This window comes from Hibiscus syriacus, unplaced genomic scaffold (genome assembly GCF_006381635.1).
Source record: "Hibiscus syriacus cultivar Baekdansim isolate YM2019G1 unplaced genomic scaffold, ASM638163v2 tig00001825_pilon, whole genome shotgun sequence".
NCBI lineage: Eukaryota > Viridiplantae > Streptophyta > Magnoliopsida > Malvales > Malvaceae > Hibiscus > Hibiscus syriacus.
The window spans coordinates 89,447-108,187 of NW_024061893.1; the positions used below are offsets into that span (position 1 = coordinate 89,447).

Genomic DNA, 18,741 nt, shown 5'->3' on the forward strand with positions numbered 1-18,741 from the left:
AGGAGTTTCTCCTTGGCATTTGAAGGCTGTTGACGGAATAGCTGAAGAGAAAAGGAGTTGCTCAGATCCACAGTGGAAAATATTTTTAGTTTTTGGTTGCTATTGTTTACCTTTTGCTTGTTATTTCTCCTTGAGTTGCTGGTGGATGTGATTCAATCTCAAAGGTTAGCTTACTAATGTGTTTGTCTGTGTTTGCTTAATCTTAATTGATTAACTGATTCGCTTTCATTATAATAATAAAGAGAGCAGCGGTTATTGTGTTTGTTCACTAAACTTTCTCCTATTTGTCGTTGGCGCTGTTTTCGGTTGTTCTGTTTAATGAATCTCCAGCTCCATTGTTTTGAAATCAGATTCGAATTGTTCTTCCATGTTACTACTTGTTTGGAATGTGATATATTTCAGCTGTTGTTAACGATCAATGGAAGTTTATACATTGAAGCCAAATTTAAGCTTCAGCGCTTCCTCAGATGAATTTGATTCCTTTCGCCTGAAAATTTGAAAGCCTTTTGTTTTCCGCTTTTTAATATATAAACTTCTTTCAACTTCTGGAATTTATATGACTTCCATCGAATCAGGAGATTTTCACTGTTTTTTCCGTCTCCAATTGATGTTTTTCCCCATCAGGCAACATATCTACTCTATTCTATCTGTTTTCCGATGGTTTTTCTAGAATTGCCAAATTTGTGTTTTCCATGAACTGCACATCTTTGTCATGTAAGTTGCTTTCAAATAAAATTTGATTTGAAATGAAATACTTGGGCTGGACAAATCATAGAATCAATTATTTTATGTTAAAGGCTAAACTTAGTATGGAAAGAGGACATTCCTAATTTAAAATTCTCGTGCAGGATTTGCTCTGATTAAAAGATGCTATATAGAGACATAGCAGAAGCCTACAAGGGAGTAGTGAAGGGCAGCTTGATTATCTATTGATGTTAATTTATGTTTTGAGCATTTCAATTCAAACAGGTTGTAGTTGAGTGATTTCAATGGTTTGTGAGATGGAAGACGATCAAATCGAAGACATGGATGTCGAAGTCCTTTCTTCGATGTGGCCTGAAGACATAGAGCACGAAGCTGGAAAGCAGTTTAAAGTAGAAAAGCCAAGAGGTGACCAAGATATGTTGGAGGAGGTAACAATTGTGGGCGAGCCAACTATAGTTGATTTCCAACATCTTATAGAGCTAACTAATTATACTGACAAGGGCTCGTCTCAGTTAGCATACCTTGTAAAACACTGGGAATATAAGCAAACGAACGCTGTTCGTCTTCTTAGAGAAGAAATTGACAATCTAAGCAGACAAAGGCAGGAATCTGAGCTTAAGAAATTGGAGATATTGGAGGAACATCGTTTCGAGGAGGAAAGGTACGGAGGAGATAAACGCTCGATTTCCATACTGGATGGCATTTATGATATATGGCAAGACGTTCCTCGGAGAAAAAATAAAATTGTGGTTCCAAGTAAAAGAGTTGAAATTGATGCCGAGTATGATACTGTCATATACTGGAAACAGAGAGCCATGCATTTGGAGAAAATGTTGGAAGCCAGCATGCAGAGAGAGCAACTACTGAAGGAAAAATTGCAGGAAAGCATAAAAAATCTGGAAAAGCAGTCCTCGCCAGTAGAAGAGTTGTCCCAGATTCTCAAAAGAGCAGATAATTTTTTACATTTTGTACTTCAAACTGCACCAGTTGTGTTTGGACATCAGGTAATCAACAAAGTTTTACTGATAAAATATGCTACCTAATGTCAATTTAAAAGTTGTTACATAGATTGTTTTCTTGAGCAGAAGAGATATCATCAAATAAATCATTTAAGCCAATAGTCCACATATCTTGAAGTATGATCTTTCAACTAATGAAACTTATTTTTCGATCAAATTTCAGGATAAAGAGCTGCGTTATCGCTTTATTTATAACCATTTTCCAAGTTTGCAAGAGGAGGTAATTTATTGCAAAGTAGTTCTTATTCAAGGTTTGGTAATCTTTTGTTGAAGTGTGGGTCGCTAGAATGATTGCCCTCACATTAAAGTTTTTTGCTTCCTTTGTAACTTACCTCCCTCGTCTTTTTCCGTCCTTTTATTTATGAAGTGGCATAAGATTTACCTGAAATTTAATTGGTTCTCCTTTCAGGACATTCTAGGAAAAACGGATGTGGAAATTTTTACCGGATCTGGTGTTAAGGAGTCTCAGGATTTTAAAAAGGAAGTGCTGGATAAAGGGTTACCTGCAAAAAGAGAAATCACGTTCGAGACAGAACTATTTGGGTCAAAGACATTTTTGATATATGTGGAACCTGTTTTTAGCAAGGCAGGGGAGACTATTGGTATAAATTATATGGGTATGGATATAACAGATCAGGTATATTCAGTTTGTTCATATTGGTTGTATAAGCTATTAATTGAGATGGAGAAAAATGGGTATTTATGTTTCTGATTGCACAATAGGTAAGGAAAAGAGAAAAGATGATAAAGCTTCGAGAGGAGATTGCAGTACAAAAGGCGAAGGAAACAGAACTCAATAGAACCATACATATAACAGGTTTTTTTTTTACTAGGGTGACATAAATATTTTTGAATTTCTCTTTAGCTATCCCTTTTAAAGCACTGAAGCAACTCTACTTTGCCTTCTTTTTACACGTTCTCTAGAGGAGACAATGCGTGCAAAACAGATGCTGGCAACCATGTCTCATGAGATAAGATCTCCTCTATCTGGGGTTGTTAGCATGGCTGAGATCCTGGCCACAACGAAACTTGATCGAGAGCAAAAACAGTTGTTAAATGTCATGTTATCTTCAGGAGATTTGGTCCTTCAACTCATAAATGACATCCTTGATCTTTCCAAGGTTGAATCAGGTATGGATTTTAGCCCCTAAATTGCATGAAAAGCTCGTACTGTGATATTTTCAATTTTAAGCTTTGTATGTTAATTTCTTAGAGCTGATTATAAGTTGGACAGTGTAGTACCATATATAGCACCAAGTTTGAGAGATCTGGTCCTAAAATGATATTGTAATGCATGTTTAGAAAGTTGTATTTCTGTTTCAGATTCACAATCGCATCGTACTTTTTTTGTCTGAAAATTTTATGCTCTAGCTCAGGACAGGTTATTACTCTCGGATGTTGGAATTTCTAAATTTATCTTCTCTGTTACATCAGGTGTCATGAAGTTGGAATATACAAAATTCCGACCAAGAGAGGTGGTAAAGCATGTTCTCCAGACAGCTGCAGCATCATTGCAAAAGATTCTTACCTTGGAAGGAAATGTTGCAGATGATGTTCCTATTGAGGTGGGAGTCTTATGACACATTTCCATCGACTATTATTTGAAAAATGAAGTCCTTTTTTCACCATCCTCATATTCTGGAGCTTTATTCAATAATTTCAGGTCATAGGTGATGTGCTAAGAATTCGACAAATTCTCACCAACTTGATCAGGTATTGAACTATGAGAAGTCACAATTAATGTTTCAATTTTCCTACAGATTATCATGAAAACAGTTTGTAACAGACAGGTTGCATTTGATAGCTCTAATATGGACCGAGTAACTGATTATTCTGAGAATTAAATTACACGTTCCTGCAACTGTAAAAATTGTGTGTATGTTTTGGATTTTGGAAATGAATGGTTCTAACAATTATGCGCCAGAATATGTTTATGAATTATTTACTATTCATAACTTTCATTTCTCGATGTTGAGTAAGACAACCTTTCTTCTTCAGCAATGCGATCAAATTTACACACGAAGGGAGGGTAGGAGTAAAACTTTATGTAGTACCAGAACCGCCTTTTGCAAAAGAAACATCTCAGCGTGTATCTGATGGATCAACTGCTAATCAATCCACAACAAACGTAGCCAAAGAAGAGACGTGTACATCGATGTCTCAAACTAGCAGTGATCAGAGAGGATATCATGGTAAGAAACACGAAGGTTCTTGCCAAAACCATTCACAAAGTGAACCTGGAACTCCAGTAAGGAATGGAACAATAGATGCAACTGAGGAACAAGAAGAACTACCTGAAACAACAGTGTGGATACGCTGTGACGTATATGACACGGGGATTGGAATACCAGGTACGCATGTATGTTTGTCTGAAATCATCTACATTATCACAAGAAATCTGAGATTTTGTTAGATATATAAGTTGATTCAGGATGGGGAAAACTTGATGAATTTTCCTATCTTCCTGTGACAGAAAATGCTTTACCTACACTCTTTAAGAAGTACATGCAAGTCAGTGCCGATCATGCCCGAAAGTATGGTGGAACAGGACTGGGGCTTGCAATATGTAAACAGCTGGTGAATTCTTTCATCCATCAACAATGATGTTTTATTTGGTTTTGAACTTTCCCTCTACAATTGATATAGTAGCCTTCCCTCTTCTACAATTGATATACTCCCACAAGTTAGCAGATCAGATAATTATGATATAAATCCCAGTAGGTCTAGTTTAAACTGGCTATCCTAACATTCTATGCGTTTTCTATAGGTTGAGCTAATGGGCGGCCGTCTTACGGTGTCTAGCCGAGTGCATTGTGGTTCAACATTTACGTTTATCCTACCTTACAAGGTTTCTCTATCATGTGATCATTCTGATGACCCTGATGTCCTACCAGATATGGATGATCATGGTGCTATAAATGATGATGCAACGGCTGGTGTTTTCCAATTCCAGCCACGTACTTTGGGTTCTCTTTTTTGTTCTACTGGAACTAGCAGAACCCAAAAATTATTACCACATAATATTGGCTATGCAAGTTCATATAAACTTAATGTGTTGTCAGAGACTTGTTATTCATTCCCCACGAGTAATGGTCGAACAAAGGAGATGGATTTAGTTGAAGATGCTTGTTCTGTGGCTGAAGCTGTTGAGATATCATCTGATCCTGAAAGTTCATTTAGCCATAGCCCAGACCGCGAAAATCGAAGTGCGATTTGCAGAGACAAACATCATCAAAATGATGTAGATGCCGAGAACAAAGCTTCTACCAGAGATGTCTCGGGCTGCTCTGACACAAGCAGAGATATGGATGTGAAAATGAAGATAAGTGAGCCTCAGCTACCACCTAAGAGGCAGGAAAGATCTGACAGCAGTTCTCAGCCCACAATTAACAGACGTCAAGAAGTATCAGATTCTGTATCAAAGCCTAAGATCCTACTGGTGGAAGATAACAAGATTAACGTAATGGTGACGAAGAACATGATGAAGCAGTTGGGCCATGTTAAAAGTTTCAAAGTTTGGCAACCAACTTTGGAAAATGTTTTTTTCAAAGTTTGGTAAATGTTTCTTTGAAAAATGTTTTCAAAGTTTGGTAAAATTTTGGTAGATGTTTGTTGAAAATAGGAATGGGTAAATTCACTTTAGTCATTGCACTTTAGGGTATTTTCAAAGATTAGTCCCTAAGTTTCTACTATAAATACCCTTACCCATTTAGCTTCAAAATCATCCCAAAACATTTCTTTCTTCCTATACTAGAGAGCTTTCTTGTGAGTAGTGAGTGTTTTGTAAACACCTGTAAATTTTCTCTCTTAGTAAAAGATCTGCAGTAGCCCGGAGACGTAAGCACAATTGGCTGAACTCCGTTATCAATTTTCGGGTATTATTTTTCCGCTTTTATTTCGCATTCTCACTAATCTGGTTATAGGGAAATTACTTGTACTCGGTTTATTTTCCTAACAACTGGTAATCAGAGCTTTTGGTTGTGAATTTTGTCAAATTTTCTGCGAGGTTACTATTCATTACTATTCACGTGAATAGTGAATTTCGTGAATAGTGAAATTCGGTCGGCGATACGAGTTTGTCGACGGTGGTGTTCTAATACACAGTGATTCGCAAGAATTGTCAGAAACGATCCAAACGAAGCCAGATTCGAGTGGGAGCGATGGCTGCAGACGAAGGGAAGGTGAAAATTGAAAAGTTCGATGGTGCGGACTTTGGCTTTTGGAAGATGCAGATTGAAGATTTTTTGTACCAGAAAAATCTATATCAACCTCTCTCAGGAAAGCAACCAGAGGGCATGAAGGATGAAGATTGGGCTCTTCTCGACAGACAAGCCCTCGGAGTTATCCGACTGACGTTATCCCGCAATGTTGCTTTTAACATAGCAAAGGAAAAGACCACGGCGGGTCTTATGGCGGCTCTCTCCAGTATGTACGAGAAGCCATCGGCCTCAAACAAAGTTCATTTGATGAGGCGATTATTCAATTTGCGGATGACGGAAGGGGCATCGGTGGCACAACACCTAAATGAACTCAACACAATCACAACCCAGTTGAGTTCAGTGGAAATTGAGTTCGATGATGAAGTTCGAGCTTTAATTCTCTTATCATCTCTACCAGACAGTTGGAATGCTACTGTTACAGCAGTCAGCAGTTCGTCGGAAACAGCAAATTAAATTTGACGATGTTCGGGATCTGGTACTGAGTGAAGAAATTCGACGGAGAGAATTGGGTGAAGCATCAACCTCCTCAGCCTTGCACACGGAGTCTAGAGGAAGAACTTCAGAAAGATATTCAAATCGTGGCAGATCAAAATCCAGACGGGAAAATCTAGAACGGGAAAGAAAGATTTTACCTGTTATAATTGTGGCAAGAAAGGTCACTTTAAAAGAGATTGCCGAGCACTGAAGAAAGATACCGGTGCACAGGAATCTGCCAACGTGACAGAGGAGACAGGTGATGCCATGATTCTAAGCGTCAACAGTCCGATTGAATCATGGATCTTGGATTCAGGGGCATCTTTCCACTCCACCCCATGCCAAGAAATCATGGAGAACTATGTCAGTGGTGATTTTGGGAAGGTTCATCTTGCTGATGATGAAACCTTAAAGATCGTCGGAAAAGGAGACATCCGACTAAAGTTGCCAAACCAGACCACCTGGAAGCTGACAGGAGTGAGACATATTCCTGGCCTCAAAAGAAATCTGATTTCTGTTGGACAGCTTGATGGAGAAGGATATAGCACAACATTTTCAGGTTGTGAATGGAAGATTACCAAAGGAGCACTCGTCATTGCTCGTGGTAAGAAGACTGGTACTCTCTATGTAACCTCCAATTTAGAGAATATCATTGCAGTAGCAGATGCTGATGGAAATCAAACCTATGGCACCAAAGGCTCGGCCATATGAGCGAGAAAGGGATGAAGACACTTTTGTCAAAAGGGAAGCTGCCGGATCTAAAGAATGTAGATGTCGGACTATGCGAGGATTGCATCTTTGGCAAACAAAAGAAAGTCAGTTTTTGCAAAGATTGGCAAGACACCCAAGACAGAAAGGTTAGAATTGATTCATACTGATGTATGGGGACCATCCCCAGTTCCATCTCTTGCAGGCTCACTATATTATGTCACCTTCATCGATGATTCAACAAGGAAGGTGTGGGTTTATTTTCTGAAGAAGAAATCAGAAGTCTTTGATACCTTCAGAAAATGGAAGGCCATGGTGGAAAATGAGACTGGTTTGAAAGTCAAGCGGTTGAGGTCTGACAATGGAGGAGAGTACAGAGACAGTAGATTCAGAGATTTCTGTGCAAACAATGGGATCAAGATGGAGACAACAGTTCCCAAGACACCGCAACATAATGGTGTAGCAGAGCGCATGAACAGAACTCTGAATGAACGTGCCAGAAGTATGAGGATACATGCCGGCTTGCCCAAATTTCTATGGGCTGAAGCAATCAACACTGCAGCTTACTTGATCAACCGTGGGCCCTCAGTTCCTTTGGATGGCAGAATACCAGAGGAAGTTTGGAGCAAGAAAGAAATAAACCTTTCACACTTAAGAGTGTTTGGTTGTATTTCTTATGTACACATAGACTCTGCTGAAAGAAGTAAGCTTGATGCTAAGTCCAACAAATGTGCCTTTGTTGGTTATGGCGGTGATGAGTTCGGTTACCGGTTTTGGGACTATGAAAATCGGAAGATCATCAGAAGCAGAGACGTCATTTTCAATGAAAATGTGATGTACAAAGATAGATCAACCGCAGAATCAAGTAATACCGAAGCTGAAACAAAGGAATTTGCTGAGTTCGAGGAGATTTCTGGAAATGATGTTCAGATCAATCCTGAAGCAGTTCAAGAAGAACCAGGCACACCAGAACTGAGACGCTCCTCCAGAATTCCTAAACCAACCCAACGGTATTCTCCTTCTTTACACTACTTGTTGCTGACTGACAATGGTGAACCAGAGTGCTATGATGAAGCAATGCAAGTGGAGGATTCAGTCAAGTGGGAGTCTTCCATGAAAGATGAGATGGACTCGCTTATGTCAAATCAGACATGGGAATTAGCTGAATTACCACCAGGCAAGAAAGCGCTCCACAACAAGTGGATTTACAGGATCAAAGAAGAGCACGATGGGAGCAAACGCTACAAAGCAAGATTGGTTGTCAAAGGCTTTCAGCAAAAAGAAGGTATTGACTACAATGAAATTTTCTCTCCAGTCGTAAAATTGTCTACAATCAGACTGGTGTTGAAAATTGTAGCTGCAGAGAATTTACATCTTGAGCAGTTAGATGTAAAGACAGCTTTCCTTCATGGTGATTTGGAGGAAGAAATCTATATGAGGCAGCCAGAAGGCTTCATAGAGGCAGACAAGAAAAACCTGGTATGCAGGTTGAAGAAGAGCTTGTATGGTTTAAACAAGCTCCTAGACAGTGGTACAAGAAGTTCGATAGCTTCATGAGTAGCAGTGGTTTTATCAGATGCCAAGCAGATCATTGTTGCTACATCAAGAGGTTCGACAACAGCTTCATTATTTTATTATTGTACGTTGATGACATGCTCGTTGCAGGCTCAGACATGCAAGAGATTATACACTTGAAGCAAAATTGTCGAAGCAGTTTGCTATGAAGGATCTGGGCGCTGCAAAGCAGATTCTTGGGATGAGGATCAAGAGAGACACAAAGTCGGGGACTTTGATGTTATCACAGGCTGAGTACATCAACAAAGTACTCTCCAGGTTCAACATGCAAGATGCTAAACCAGTAAGTACACCTTTAGGTGTTCATTTCAGACTCTCCAAAGACCAATCACCAAAGACGGAGGAAGAACGTGCACACATGGTGAAGGTGCCGTATGCCTCAGCAATTGGAAGTCTGATGTATGCCATGGTTTGTACCAGACCAGATATTGCTCATGCAGTGGGAGCTGTTAGCAGTACATGAATAATCCGGGCAAGGTACACTGGGAAGCAGTCAAATGGATCCTCAGATATCTTCGTGGTACCACAAACAAAGCACTTTGTTTCAAAGGTGGAGATATGATACTGACAGGCTATGTAGCTGACTTAGCCGGAAATGTCGACATCAGAAGGAGCACTACAGGGTATGTCTATACTCTAGGAGGAACTGCAGTGAGTTGGGTTTCTCAACTACAGAAGATAGTTGCTCTCTCCACAACTGAAGCAGAATATGTCGCTGTTACGGAAGCCAGCAAGGAGATGGTTTGGCTCCAAAGTTTCTTGGAAGAGTTAGGCAAGAAACAAGAAAACAATATCTTGTATTGCGACAGTCAAAGTGCTATCCATCTAGCAAAGAATCCGTCTTTTCATTCCAGGACAAAGCACATACAATTGAGATATCATTTTATCCGGTCTCTTCTGGAAGATGGGATTTTGAAACTTGAAAAGATTAGTGGAGCTCAAAATCCGGCAGACATGTTGACAAAGACGGTGACTACGGACAAACTGAAGTTGTGTTCAACTTCAGTTGGCATGCTAGAATAAATAGACCAGACATGCTGCTGCATTGATCGAGGTGTGAAGACATATTAAAATCAGTCTTCAAGTGGGAGATTGTTAAAAGTTTCAAAGTTTGGCAACCAACTTTGGAAAATGTTTTTTTCAAAGTTTGGTAAATGTTTCTTTGAAAAATGTTTTCAAAGTTTGGTAAAATTTTGGTAGATGTTTGTTGAAAATAGGAATGGGTAAATTCACTTTAGTCATTGCACTTTAGGGTATTTTCAAAGATTAGTCCCTAAGTTTCTACTATAAATACCCTTACCCATTTAGCTTCAAAATCATCCCAAAACATTTCTTTCTTCCTATACTAGAGAGCTTTCTTGTGAGTAGTGAGTGTTTTGTAAACACCTGTAAATTTTCTCTCTTAGTAAAAGATCTGCAGTAGCCCGGAGACGTAAGCACAATTGGCTGAACTCCGTTATCAATTTTCGGGTATTATTTTTCCGCTTTTATTTCGCATTCTCACTAATCTGGTTATAGGGAAATTACTTGTACTCGGTTTATTTTCCTAACAGGCCACACAATAGATGTTGTGAACAATGGTGTCGAAGCCGTCCATGCAGTTCAGTGCCATAGTTATGATCTCGTCCTGATGGTAAATCCTTCCCTCCTGTAAACACGAGAAGCTTTCTTCTGCTTTTAAATCTGCTAAAGATTTACCGTCTAAAGGATGAAACATCATACACATTTGAGTTCTGAAAGCTGCTAAATTTTTTATTGCAGGATGTGTGCATGCCAGTCATGGATGGCCTTCAAGCAACGAGATTGATTCGTTCCTTCGAAGAAACCGGTAATTGGGATGCAGCAATGAATGCAGGGGTAGAACAACCTTTGCCTTCCGATTCATCTCAACAAGATTGTACACCTCCAAAGCGTATCCCCATAATTGCAGTAAGTTCATCACTTTTACTGCCATTGAATAATCAAGTTCAGCTCTTATTATCACAGAAGATAAGTCTTGACTTTGCATACACTAACACAAAAAAATGTTTTGCATATATGCAGATGACTGCAAATGCATTGTCAGAGAGTGCTGACGAGTGTTTTGCAAACGGCATGGACTCGTTTGTATCGAAGCCTGTAACTTTCCAAAAACTGAAAGAGTGTCTCGAACAATATTTGCCATGATGGATTCCTCCTTGTAAATTAACGCCACGTGTATATAAAAATGACAGTATGTTAGGAAAGTTTTGTCCAAGTATCATCTTCTTCTCAGCCATTACCATCTCATTAATATAGGATTGTATAGTTAAATGTCTTCAGTAACATTTTTCTACAATGTGTGGATTAAGCCTCGTGAATGAGTTATCAAAGCTACTCTTTACACCAAAAAATTAAGGTAAAATGCATTCCCCCTCCCCCTTATATACATCGGTAAAATACACCATAAGTCGGTCAAAAAAAGTCCAAACTCCAAATATTTGACCCATAAGTATATTTGTATGGGTGTTGTCATCCTTTGTCCGGCCCATTACTCTACCTTGGGTTTACATTATGTCATGTGTAACATGAATTTTATTAATTAATTATTTTCAGATAATTTATCTTTTAAAAAAATCTTTAATCAATCCCCTACCACTAATCGATTAATAAAACTAATTCCAGTTGTGCACACCTGTTATTTCTAATTTATGAAAGAATGAAGGTATTGATTATTCAAAAATGAAACTTGAAATTGATTGTAGCTTATGTTTTTAAAACACGTCTTGTCCACATTACTTCATATTAATTCTGGATCGAGTTAAAAGGGGGAAATGTGTGTTTCCTTTTGTCTAAAACCACTAGAAGTATTGACAGCAGAAACCGGCATTTCTCTTTCAAGACTAGGAGAATCAGAAAATTTCAGCCACTACAAGCCAATCCCTGACAATTTTTATTGTACCAGAGTGAAGTATTGACCTGTTTTCTTCACTCTCTTAACGCTGCAACCATCCCACGAATTTACAATCAGCCACGTACACCTTTAACCTCTTGATACCAAGCTCTTTACTTTTGAATCATAGAAAACAAACGCAGAACTCCCAAGTTCAACTATAGTTTATCTTGACATTTGCAGGCTAAATCGTTGTATTCCATAGACATCAACGATGCCGGGTGGAAAAACAGGATCGGTTGCCGCTCTCACTGCAACCTTGGCAACAGCAGTAACATTAACTGGAGGAGTGAATAATGGGCCAATCAGTGGTACCTGGTTCAATGGTTTTGCATGTTGGAAAACCTGCAGAGATGAAAGAAATCTTAGTTTTATAACCACCCATTCAAGCTTAAGCTTTCGACACGCATCATTAAAGCTAATCTGGTCACATTTCATTACACATTGAATGCTGATTACTTCCACCAACTCCCTAAAAACTAGGATGCATCATTGGACCCAATCATTTTGCAGTTTAGGTCAGGTTATAGATCAAATGAAGACAACATACAAAAGATGAAAAGTAAACTTAGAGATCATGCATTTACCATTTCCAAAGGAGAACCAATAACACCTAAAGGTAATTTTATTCTTCCAACACTGCGAGTCCCATGAATAAAGCCAGGCCTCAAAATCACTCCTGCAATAGGAAATGGAAATTCTTAAGTGATGCAAAGAAACCTAACACTACCAGATGGTGATAATTTCATAATATTATTACTAGAATTAGCAGGCTACCATCCAAATTAAAATTTACAAGAGCTTATCATAGAAATATGTGAATAAGAAGCAATGTAAATCAGAAAACCAACCTCCATATGGAAATTTAGTGAGTAACTCTGTCTCTGCAGCTCTCTGTTGCCAAACAAGCCAAGAACAAGAGAAGTTTCCATATCAGAAGGAAGATAATAACCACAAAAATTCTTGAGCCATCATACCATTACTTGTCAAAACAATTTTTTCAACATATGTGCTAACCTACCACATCTTGAGCAGAAAGCTAAGAACAAAACCCGCCGACTAGCACCCAAAATAGACACCTAAACAAATTGCAATTAGGAACCAAGAGCAAAAGAGAAAAGTGTACCTTCCCCTCATAATATCCTTTCAGTAAATAGTTTGCTAAGCCAAAATCAGCAGCTGAGATATAAACAAACCTTTTCACGCCTGTAAACAACATATAAGGGTCAACCCAACAGAAAAACGGCTAGATAGACAAATCAGCTTTTCCCTAGATAGACACATCACAGATCAAGGATTCATATACCTTTCTCTGCAGCAGCTCTGATAGCATTGACGTTTGCAGTCCCATTAATCTTATACATATATGAATTAGATCCAAAACCACCGATGCAAGAGATCTAAAAAGGTAAACTTAATTAGCAGGAAAAAATAATATCAAAGAAGAGAGTAAGATCCAAATTGAATTGTAGGTAAACAAGGATATTTTAATATGAATGCCAGAATTAAATTATGGAATCATTGTGTATGGCTTTGAAAGTAAAGTTAGCTCAAATCTCTTTTTGGATGTTAAGTCATCTGCAGAATCAAGAGACTACATACAACAGATATAACTCCATCAAGAGCTTCCTTCCACGAATCGGATGACAGAAGGTTCCCTGAACAGAAGTAACATGTTATTAGATTCATAACAGCATGCAACTAATAACATCTAGCAAGTAAATAAAGAAAAGAAACCTTTATGCCAGGTCACATCCTTAGCCCAAGAGTCATGTAAAGATGATCCGCCAGACCTAATCGAAAGAAAAAACCAAATGAAGGAATTGAAGCAATATAAGTAATTGATGAAAAAGAAAAAAAGAAAAAAGGGAGAGAGCACAGCAGAAAGTGTCGATCTTATTTGTAACAAGCAAAGGAAGCATATCAAGAGCAACATAAACAAGCAGCCTTTGTAGTATAGATCATATAACGACAGGAAGCATCTAGATGAATATTTCCAGCTAAAGTGTACAAAGTTAAAGGACTGGTCTCTTTCCACGATAATTGAAAAATTAAGTTTAAAAAACATTGAGCAACAATCAGCAATTTCTTATTTACTCTACATCTTGCAAGATTACATAGTTGCAAACGCCATTAGTTCAAGTGCTTCATCACTGAACCAGACTCACATGAGAAATAAACATTATTTCAAATAAATTTTAACGTACTTTGAAAAATTCCTGGGGAAAAATCATTTGTAGCAGGAACTTTTAAGAAAATCGAAATACCTGCTGAGGCTGGCAACACTCAGACCACGATTCAAAGCTTCCCTGCAGATATGGGAGCCAACAAATCCATTTCCACCCAACACAAGCAGCTGAAATGAAACAATACATGATAATAAATAAAAAGATGCCAACATTACAAAATTGACAATAGTCTTAAGTTCTAACCAGCACCTTTTCAGAAGGAGGAGGAGGTACGTTTACAGTCTCTGCTTCTTCAACTTTAAAAGGTTCATCAACCTTGTTAGACTCAGTTGAAAGAAATCTCCCATTCTTGTTCCCAGCCATTACGCTGAAATATTACAAAGGAGAAGGTCCCAAAAAATGAAGTCCTCAATTCATATAGCAACAACAATAGAGAATAAATTTAACATTTTCATCTCCACAGAACAAAATCAATCCTAAGTTCCTAACATTATAGCCTGATAACAGGAATTCGAATTCGAAAAATGGCAAAACCCAGAAAATACAGAATTATCTATAGTTTGTAACATTTTATGAATGATCGAATTAGAATATCTAGTACAAGAATCTGACCGTGAAAATACAAAAATGAAAACACTAATCAATGGAGCATAAGAGAGAATATGAACTTACTAGATTCTAGAGAGTGAGAGTCTGGAATGAATCAACCCTGAAGCCATTGGAGCTTATTTCACAACACTGCTATTATTCGATCGCTCTCCTTTGTCAATTGAGATTTTCTGAAAATTCGATTCAGAAATCGGAGGTGAAAGTCTCTCTAATAACTTGGGCAGGCACGAGAAGGGAGTACACATGGCGCGCAATGGTAACGACAGGTAGAGTAATATATACAACAACAACAACAACAAAACCCAATTCCCATATGTATGGGGTAAGGGGGAGGTAGGGTAGTAGGCTACCCCCAACGCCAGGTTGAGAGTAACTTCCGTGGAAGACCTCCGGCAGTCAGAAAATTAAAAATTTAGATAAAATGCAATGCATGTATAAATAAATACATAAATACATAGCTAAACAGTATTCATATGCAGTCATTAAAATCATATGTGCGTCTGTAACGGGAATTAATCCCTGCATAATTATCCCTGCGAAAGAATCTCTGCATATAGACATAAGCATAAGATAAGATCCGGCTAAATTTAAAAGAGGAAACATGAAGAGAATGATACACAGAAGTAAACGTTAGCAAGCCCAGTTCTAATCCTTCATAAATACCAATAACAGAAACATATAAAAAGTATAAGTCATGGAAAATACTACAAAGACATTAAAAGAAGACAGAGGTGATACACCCTATAGATGTGACCCACACTACTCGACTACCCTAGTCTTTAGCCTCCATATTTTCCTATCAGAGGTCATGTCTTCGGTAAGGGCTAAATCCCTCAAATCAGATCTCAAGCAGTCTTCCCACTTTCGCCTTGGTCGTCCTTTCCTTCTGGCACCGTCGACTGTAATCGACTCTACCCTCCTTACCGCATCCGACGGTAGTCGCCTAAGGACATGCCCAAACCACCGTAGTCTTCCCTCCCTCAATTTTTCGGAAACAGACACCACCCCAAGGACATCCTAATAGCAGAGTTTGTCGTCATATCCCTCAGAGTCTTACCACATGTCCATCGAAGCATTCTCATTTCTGCGGCCTCAATCCTCCTTACGTGATCCTTCTTGGTTGCCCAACATTCTGATCCATACAACAGCGCTGGTCTTATTGCCATTCTATAAAATTTTCCCTTAAGTTTTAGAGGGACCTTCTTGTCACACAAAACTCCAGTAGCGGCCCTCCACTTTAGCCATCCCGCCTTTATACGGTGTGTAACGTCATCATCTACACCCCCATCTTTATGTATCATAGACCCTAGGTACTTGAAACAATCCTTTGAGGGGAGAACGTGTCCTTCTATGCATACTTCTACATCTTCATCGTTTTGGTTCCCATTGAAGTTTGAACATAAATACTCTGTCTTTTCAATATTGATCCTTAAACCTTTTCTTCCAAAGCAGTCTTCCAGGTAGCCAGTCTACTATTCAACTCAGATTTTGTTTCAGCAACTAAGACAATGTCGTCAGCGAAAAGCATACACCATGGTACACCGTCTGGTGTCGCACAATAGATGTCGTCCATGATCAAGGCGAAGATGTAAGGGCTAAGAGCCGACCCCTGGTGGAGTCCGATTTCCACCGGGAATGCCTCGGTGTCGCCAACTGTAGTCCTGACGTAAGTAGTAGATCTACAGTACATATCACGAATCGCCCGGATATAAGCAGTTGGGATCCGTCTCGTTTCCAAAGTCTTCCAGATCGTATCGCGGGGGACACTATCATAAGCCTTCTCAAGGTCAATGAACGCCATGTGAAGATCTCTAGACTTTTCCCTATATTTCTCCATAAGCAGTCGAAGTAGATGAATCGCCTCCGTGGTAGACCTGCCTGGCATAAAGCCAAATTGGTTTTCCGAAACCCTAGTAACTTGTCTCAACCTAGCCTCTATCACCCTTTCCAAATATTGGTTTGGGTATTATTCTTGGACCGACCCTAAAGCATAACTTGTATAAGAAAATGAACGACGTCAAAATTGTGATCAATTGGGTCTCAATATTGGTCTAAATTAGGGCTCGAAAATGGCTCCATGGAGTTATTATCACAAGGCTGGGCTTTTAAATCACCATGCAAGACATATGCTGCTCTTTTCTGGATAATAAACTGTAAGTCAGTAAACTATAATAATATGATCTTTTAGTCATTAAACATTCAAACATTATAAAATAGCATGAAATTATCAAATTGCTATAAAGGGTCATTAATTTCTATCATATTATTATAAAATGATCATTTAATTTTAACAAATTATTATAAAATAGTCATTAAATTTAGTTAGTTTTTACAATTATTATAATATCTCAATGATATTTTGTAACATTCGATAAATTTATTTATTCTTTTGTAATTTTTTTTTAATTTAAACATAATTTAGTGACCTCTAATTATTATATATCTAGTTTTTAACTCAACAAATGGGCCTAAATGCCCAACACTTCACTGTACATTATGAAACATTTGTGTGTGTGAAGATGTCTCACTCACGTTCAAGAAGTGCAATTTGAGATAGTTGCAATCCAAGGCAGTGGCGGAGATTATAATTATAAATAGGGATGGATGTGAGATGGGTCGTCCCTCTAAAAAATTTAAATTATTATATATTTTAGATATATTTTTTTATTAAAAAACTAATTTTTTTCTTAAAATTTTATTGTTTGACTCCTTCAAATTTTATAAACTCACCCTCCTAAAATCTTACGTATATCTTAATTATAAAGGTTTCGGATTATCCGGTAAATGTATGTAAGACGTGTCTAAACTATAAACAAAAATCTGAAGTGGCCTACCATTGTATCGTCACAACCAAATGGAGATAAGGCATGATAGAGAGACAAGCGGCTGCAGCAGCAGGGCAGGGTGACGAGTAAAAGAATCCGCTGCTTCATGCCTACACACACAATAAATATAACAAACTTGAGTGACAAAGAATAAAGATATTTGCCACAATTCTTATGTCATTTCCTTTCAACTGATTCTCTTATGTCATATATTCAATCCTTTAATTTTACAGAAACCTGCCATGAAATACAACAGCCACACCTCATCTAATTATTCGATTATAAATGAGTCCTTTTTAAAAAAAATATTTATAATTAGGCTTTTAATAAAATCACTGTTACAAATATATCAACAAATAATAAATATTAAACATACTTGTCGCGTGATCTGATATAATAATATAATTATTTGGCGGTAATTTGTTGTTGTTTTGTGGTAAAATATCATTATTCAACTATTATTTTGATTTGGCGGACTCGTTTGATTTTAAAGTATTGTAAAAATAATAAAATTGATAAAATTTTAAATATGAAGGATTAATTTTATTAAAATTTTCTAAATGAGAATCAAACTAATAAATCATATAAGTTTTGGATATTAAAATTGTTATTATATCATGTCATACTAGATTTTTATTTTAACGACAATAGTGTAAATTTTGTTTTTTAAAAAGTATAATATATTTATAATTAAACTACCTTTCGTTCCCGCCCCCCCTTCCCTTCCCTTCCCTTCCCTTCCCTTCCCTTCTATTGCGTGTTGTGACAAAAGATTCGAACAAGCCAAAAGTCTAAGCTTAATAGATTAGTTTGGACGCTAACAGCCAAACCTTTGATTTGGAATTAGTGAATTAATGCATATGGGCCAATACAAGGTGCCCTATCCACTACTTTACCCATTGTCTAATATAATAAATTATATTTAACGTCAAACAAATTCCTCATTTTCTTAATTAATTTCAATGAGTACTTCATTAGTACCATACCTTAGCATGCTAATCACTCGATGACACCAAAACGGGATCTGCTAGTTTAAGCATTGGAACCTCGTAAAGCAGCTGACGCTGATGATATTAGTTTCTACTTTTAGAATATATATATATAAACAAGATATTTAATCATATACGGTGTGATGTATTAATGATTATCTTAATAGATTGTAATGTATTGGTCACATATTTTCATAGTTTAAAATTTTGGCATTAATAGTGACATATTACTTATATAAACAATTAAATATAACGGTCAACAGCATATAGAGCAAATGATTAAAAAAAATTAGTTCATACTTCCTCTTTCCCTTAGATTGTGGGTTCAATGTCCATTAAAGGCAAAATTCTCCTTTCCCTTTTTCTAGGTAAAAATTGTTCAAGACAATAATTAATATAACGTAGGTGTATAGTATTAGGAGTAATTCCATACTTATCATGTGATATATTACATGATGTGTATTATGGTAAATATAGTATAGTCGTATTGTATTTGTACATTGGCATTGATCTTTTC

General features: G+C 37.5%; 2 protein-coding genes across 2 annotated transcripts; one reads left to right on the forward strand and one right to left on the reverse strand.

The window, feature by feature from the left end:
- The first annotated feature begins 960 nt into the window (after window positions 1-960).
- Window positions 961-10,941, forward strand: LOC120135270 (histidine kinase 5-like). The gene is made up of 13 exons (XM_039151561.1): window positions 961-1,709; window positions 1,888-1,944; window positions 2,134-2,361; window positions 2,448-2,541; window positions 2,649-2,855; window positions 3,159-3,289; window positions 3,388-3,437; window positions 3,723-4,075; window positions 4,198-4,301; window positions 4,492-5,218; window positions 10,255-10,334; window positions 10,463-10,630; window positions 10,745-10,941. The coding sequence occupies exons 1-13, from the start codon at window positions 990-992 to the stop codon at window positions 10,865-10,867; spliced, it is 3,042 nt and encodes a 1,013-aa protein (XP_039007492.1). The 5' UTR covers window positions 961-989; the 3' UTR covers window positions 10,868-10,941.
- Window positions 10,942-11,448: 507 nt separating this feature from the next.
- LOC120135281 (uncharacterized protein At1g32220, chloroplastic-like) lies at window positions 11,449-14,621 on the reverse strand. The gene is made up of 10 exons (XM_039151570.1): window positions 14,474-14,621; window positions 14,051-14,168; window positions 13,880-13,968; window positions 13,350-13,405; window positions 13,215-13,270; window positions 12,919-13,012; window positions 12,739-12,818; window positions 12,464-12,506; window positions 12,200-12,291; window positions 11,449-11,957 (listed from the first exon to the last, which is right to left on the reverse strand). Exons 1-10 carry the CDS (start codon window positions 14,518-14,520, stop codon window positions 11,778-11,780), a joined length of 855 nt encoding a protein of 284 aa, XP_039007501.1. The 5' UTR covers window positions 14,521-14,621; the 3' UTR covers window positions 11,449-11,777.
- Between the last annotated feature and the right edge of the window lie 4,120 nt (window positions 14,622-18,741).

Bases quoted from the DNA above. Each gene is read 5' to 3' on its own strand.
- LOC120135281 (XM_039151570.1), bottom strand. From the start codon at position 14,520: ATGGCTTCAGGGTTGATTCATTCCAGACTCTCACTCTCTAGAATCTA. The intron at 13,406-13,879 runs GTATTTCGATTT...TCTTTCGATTAG, and splicing joins AGTGTTGCCAGCCTCAGCAG to GTCTGGCGGATCATCTTTAC. The intron at 12,292-12,463 runs GTTGGTTTTCTG...TTCCTATTGCAG, and splicing joins CACTAAATTTCCATATGGAG to GAGTGATTTTGAGGCCTGGC.
- LOC120135270 (XM_039151561.1), top strand. From the start codon at position 990: ATGGTTTGTGAGATGGAAGACGATCAAATCGAAGACATGGATGTCGAA. The intron at 5,219-10,254 runs GCCATGTTAAAA...TTTTCCTAACAG, and splicing joins GAACATGATGAAGCAGTTGG to GCCACACAATAGATGTTGTG. The intron at 10,631-10,744 runs GTAAGTTCATCA...GCATATATGCAG, and splicing joins AGCGTATCCCCATAATTGCA to ATGACTGCAAATGCATTGTC.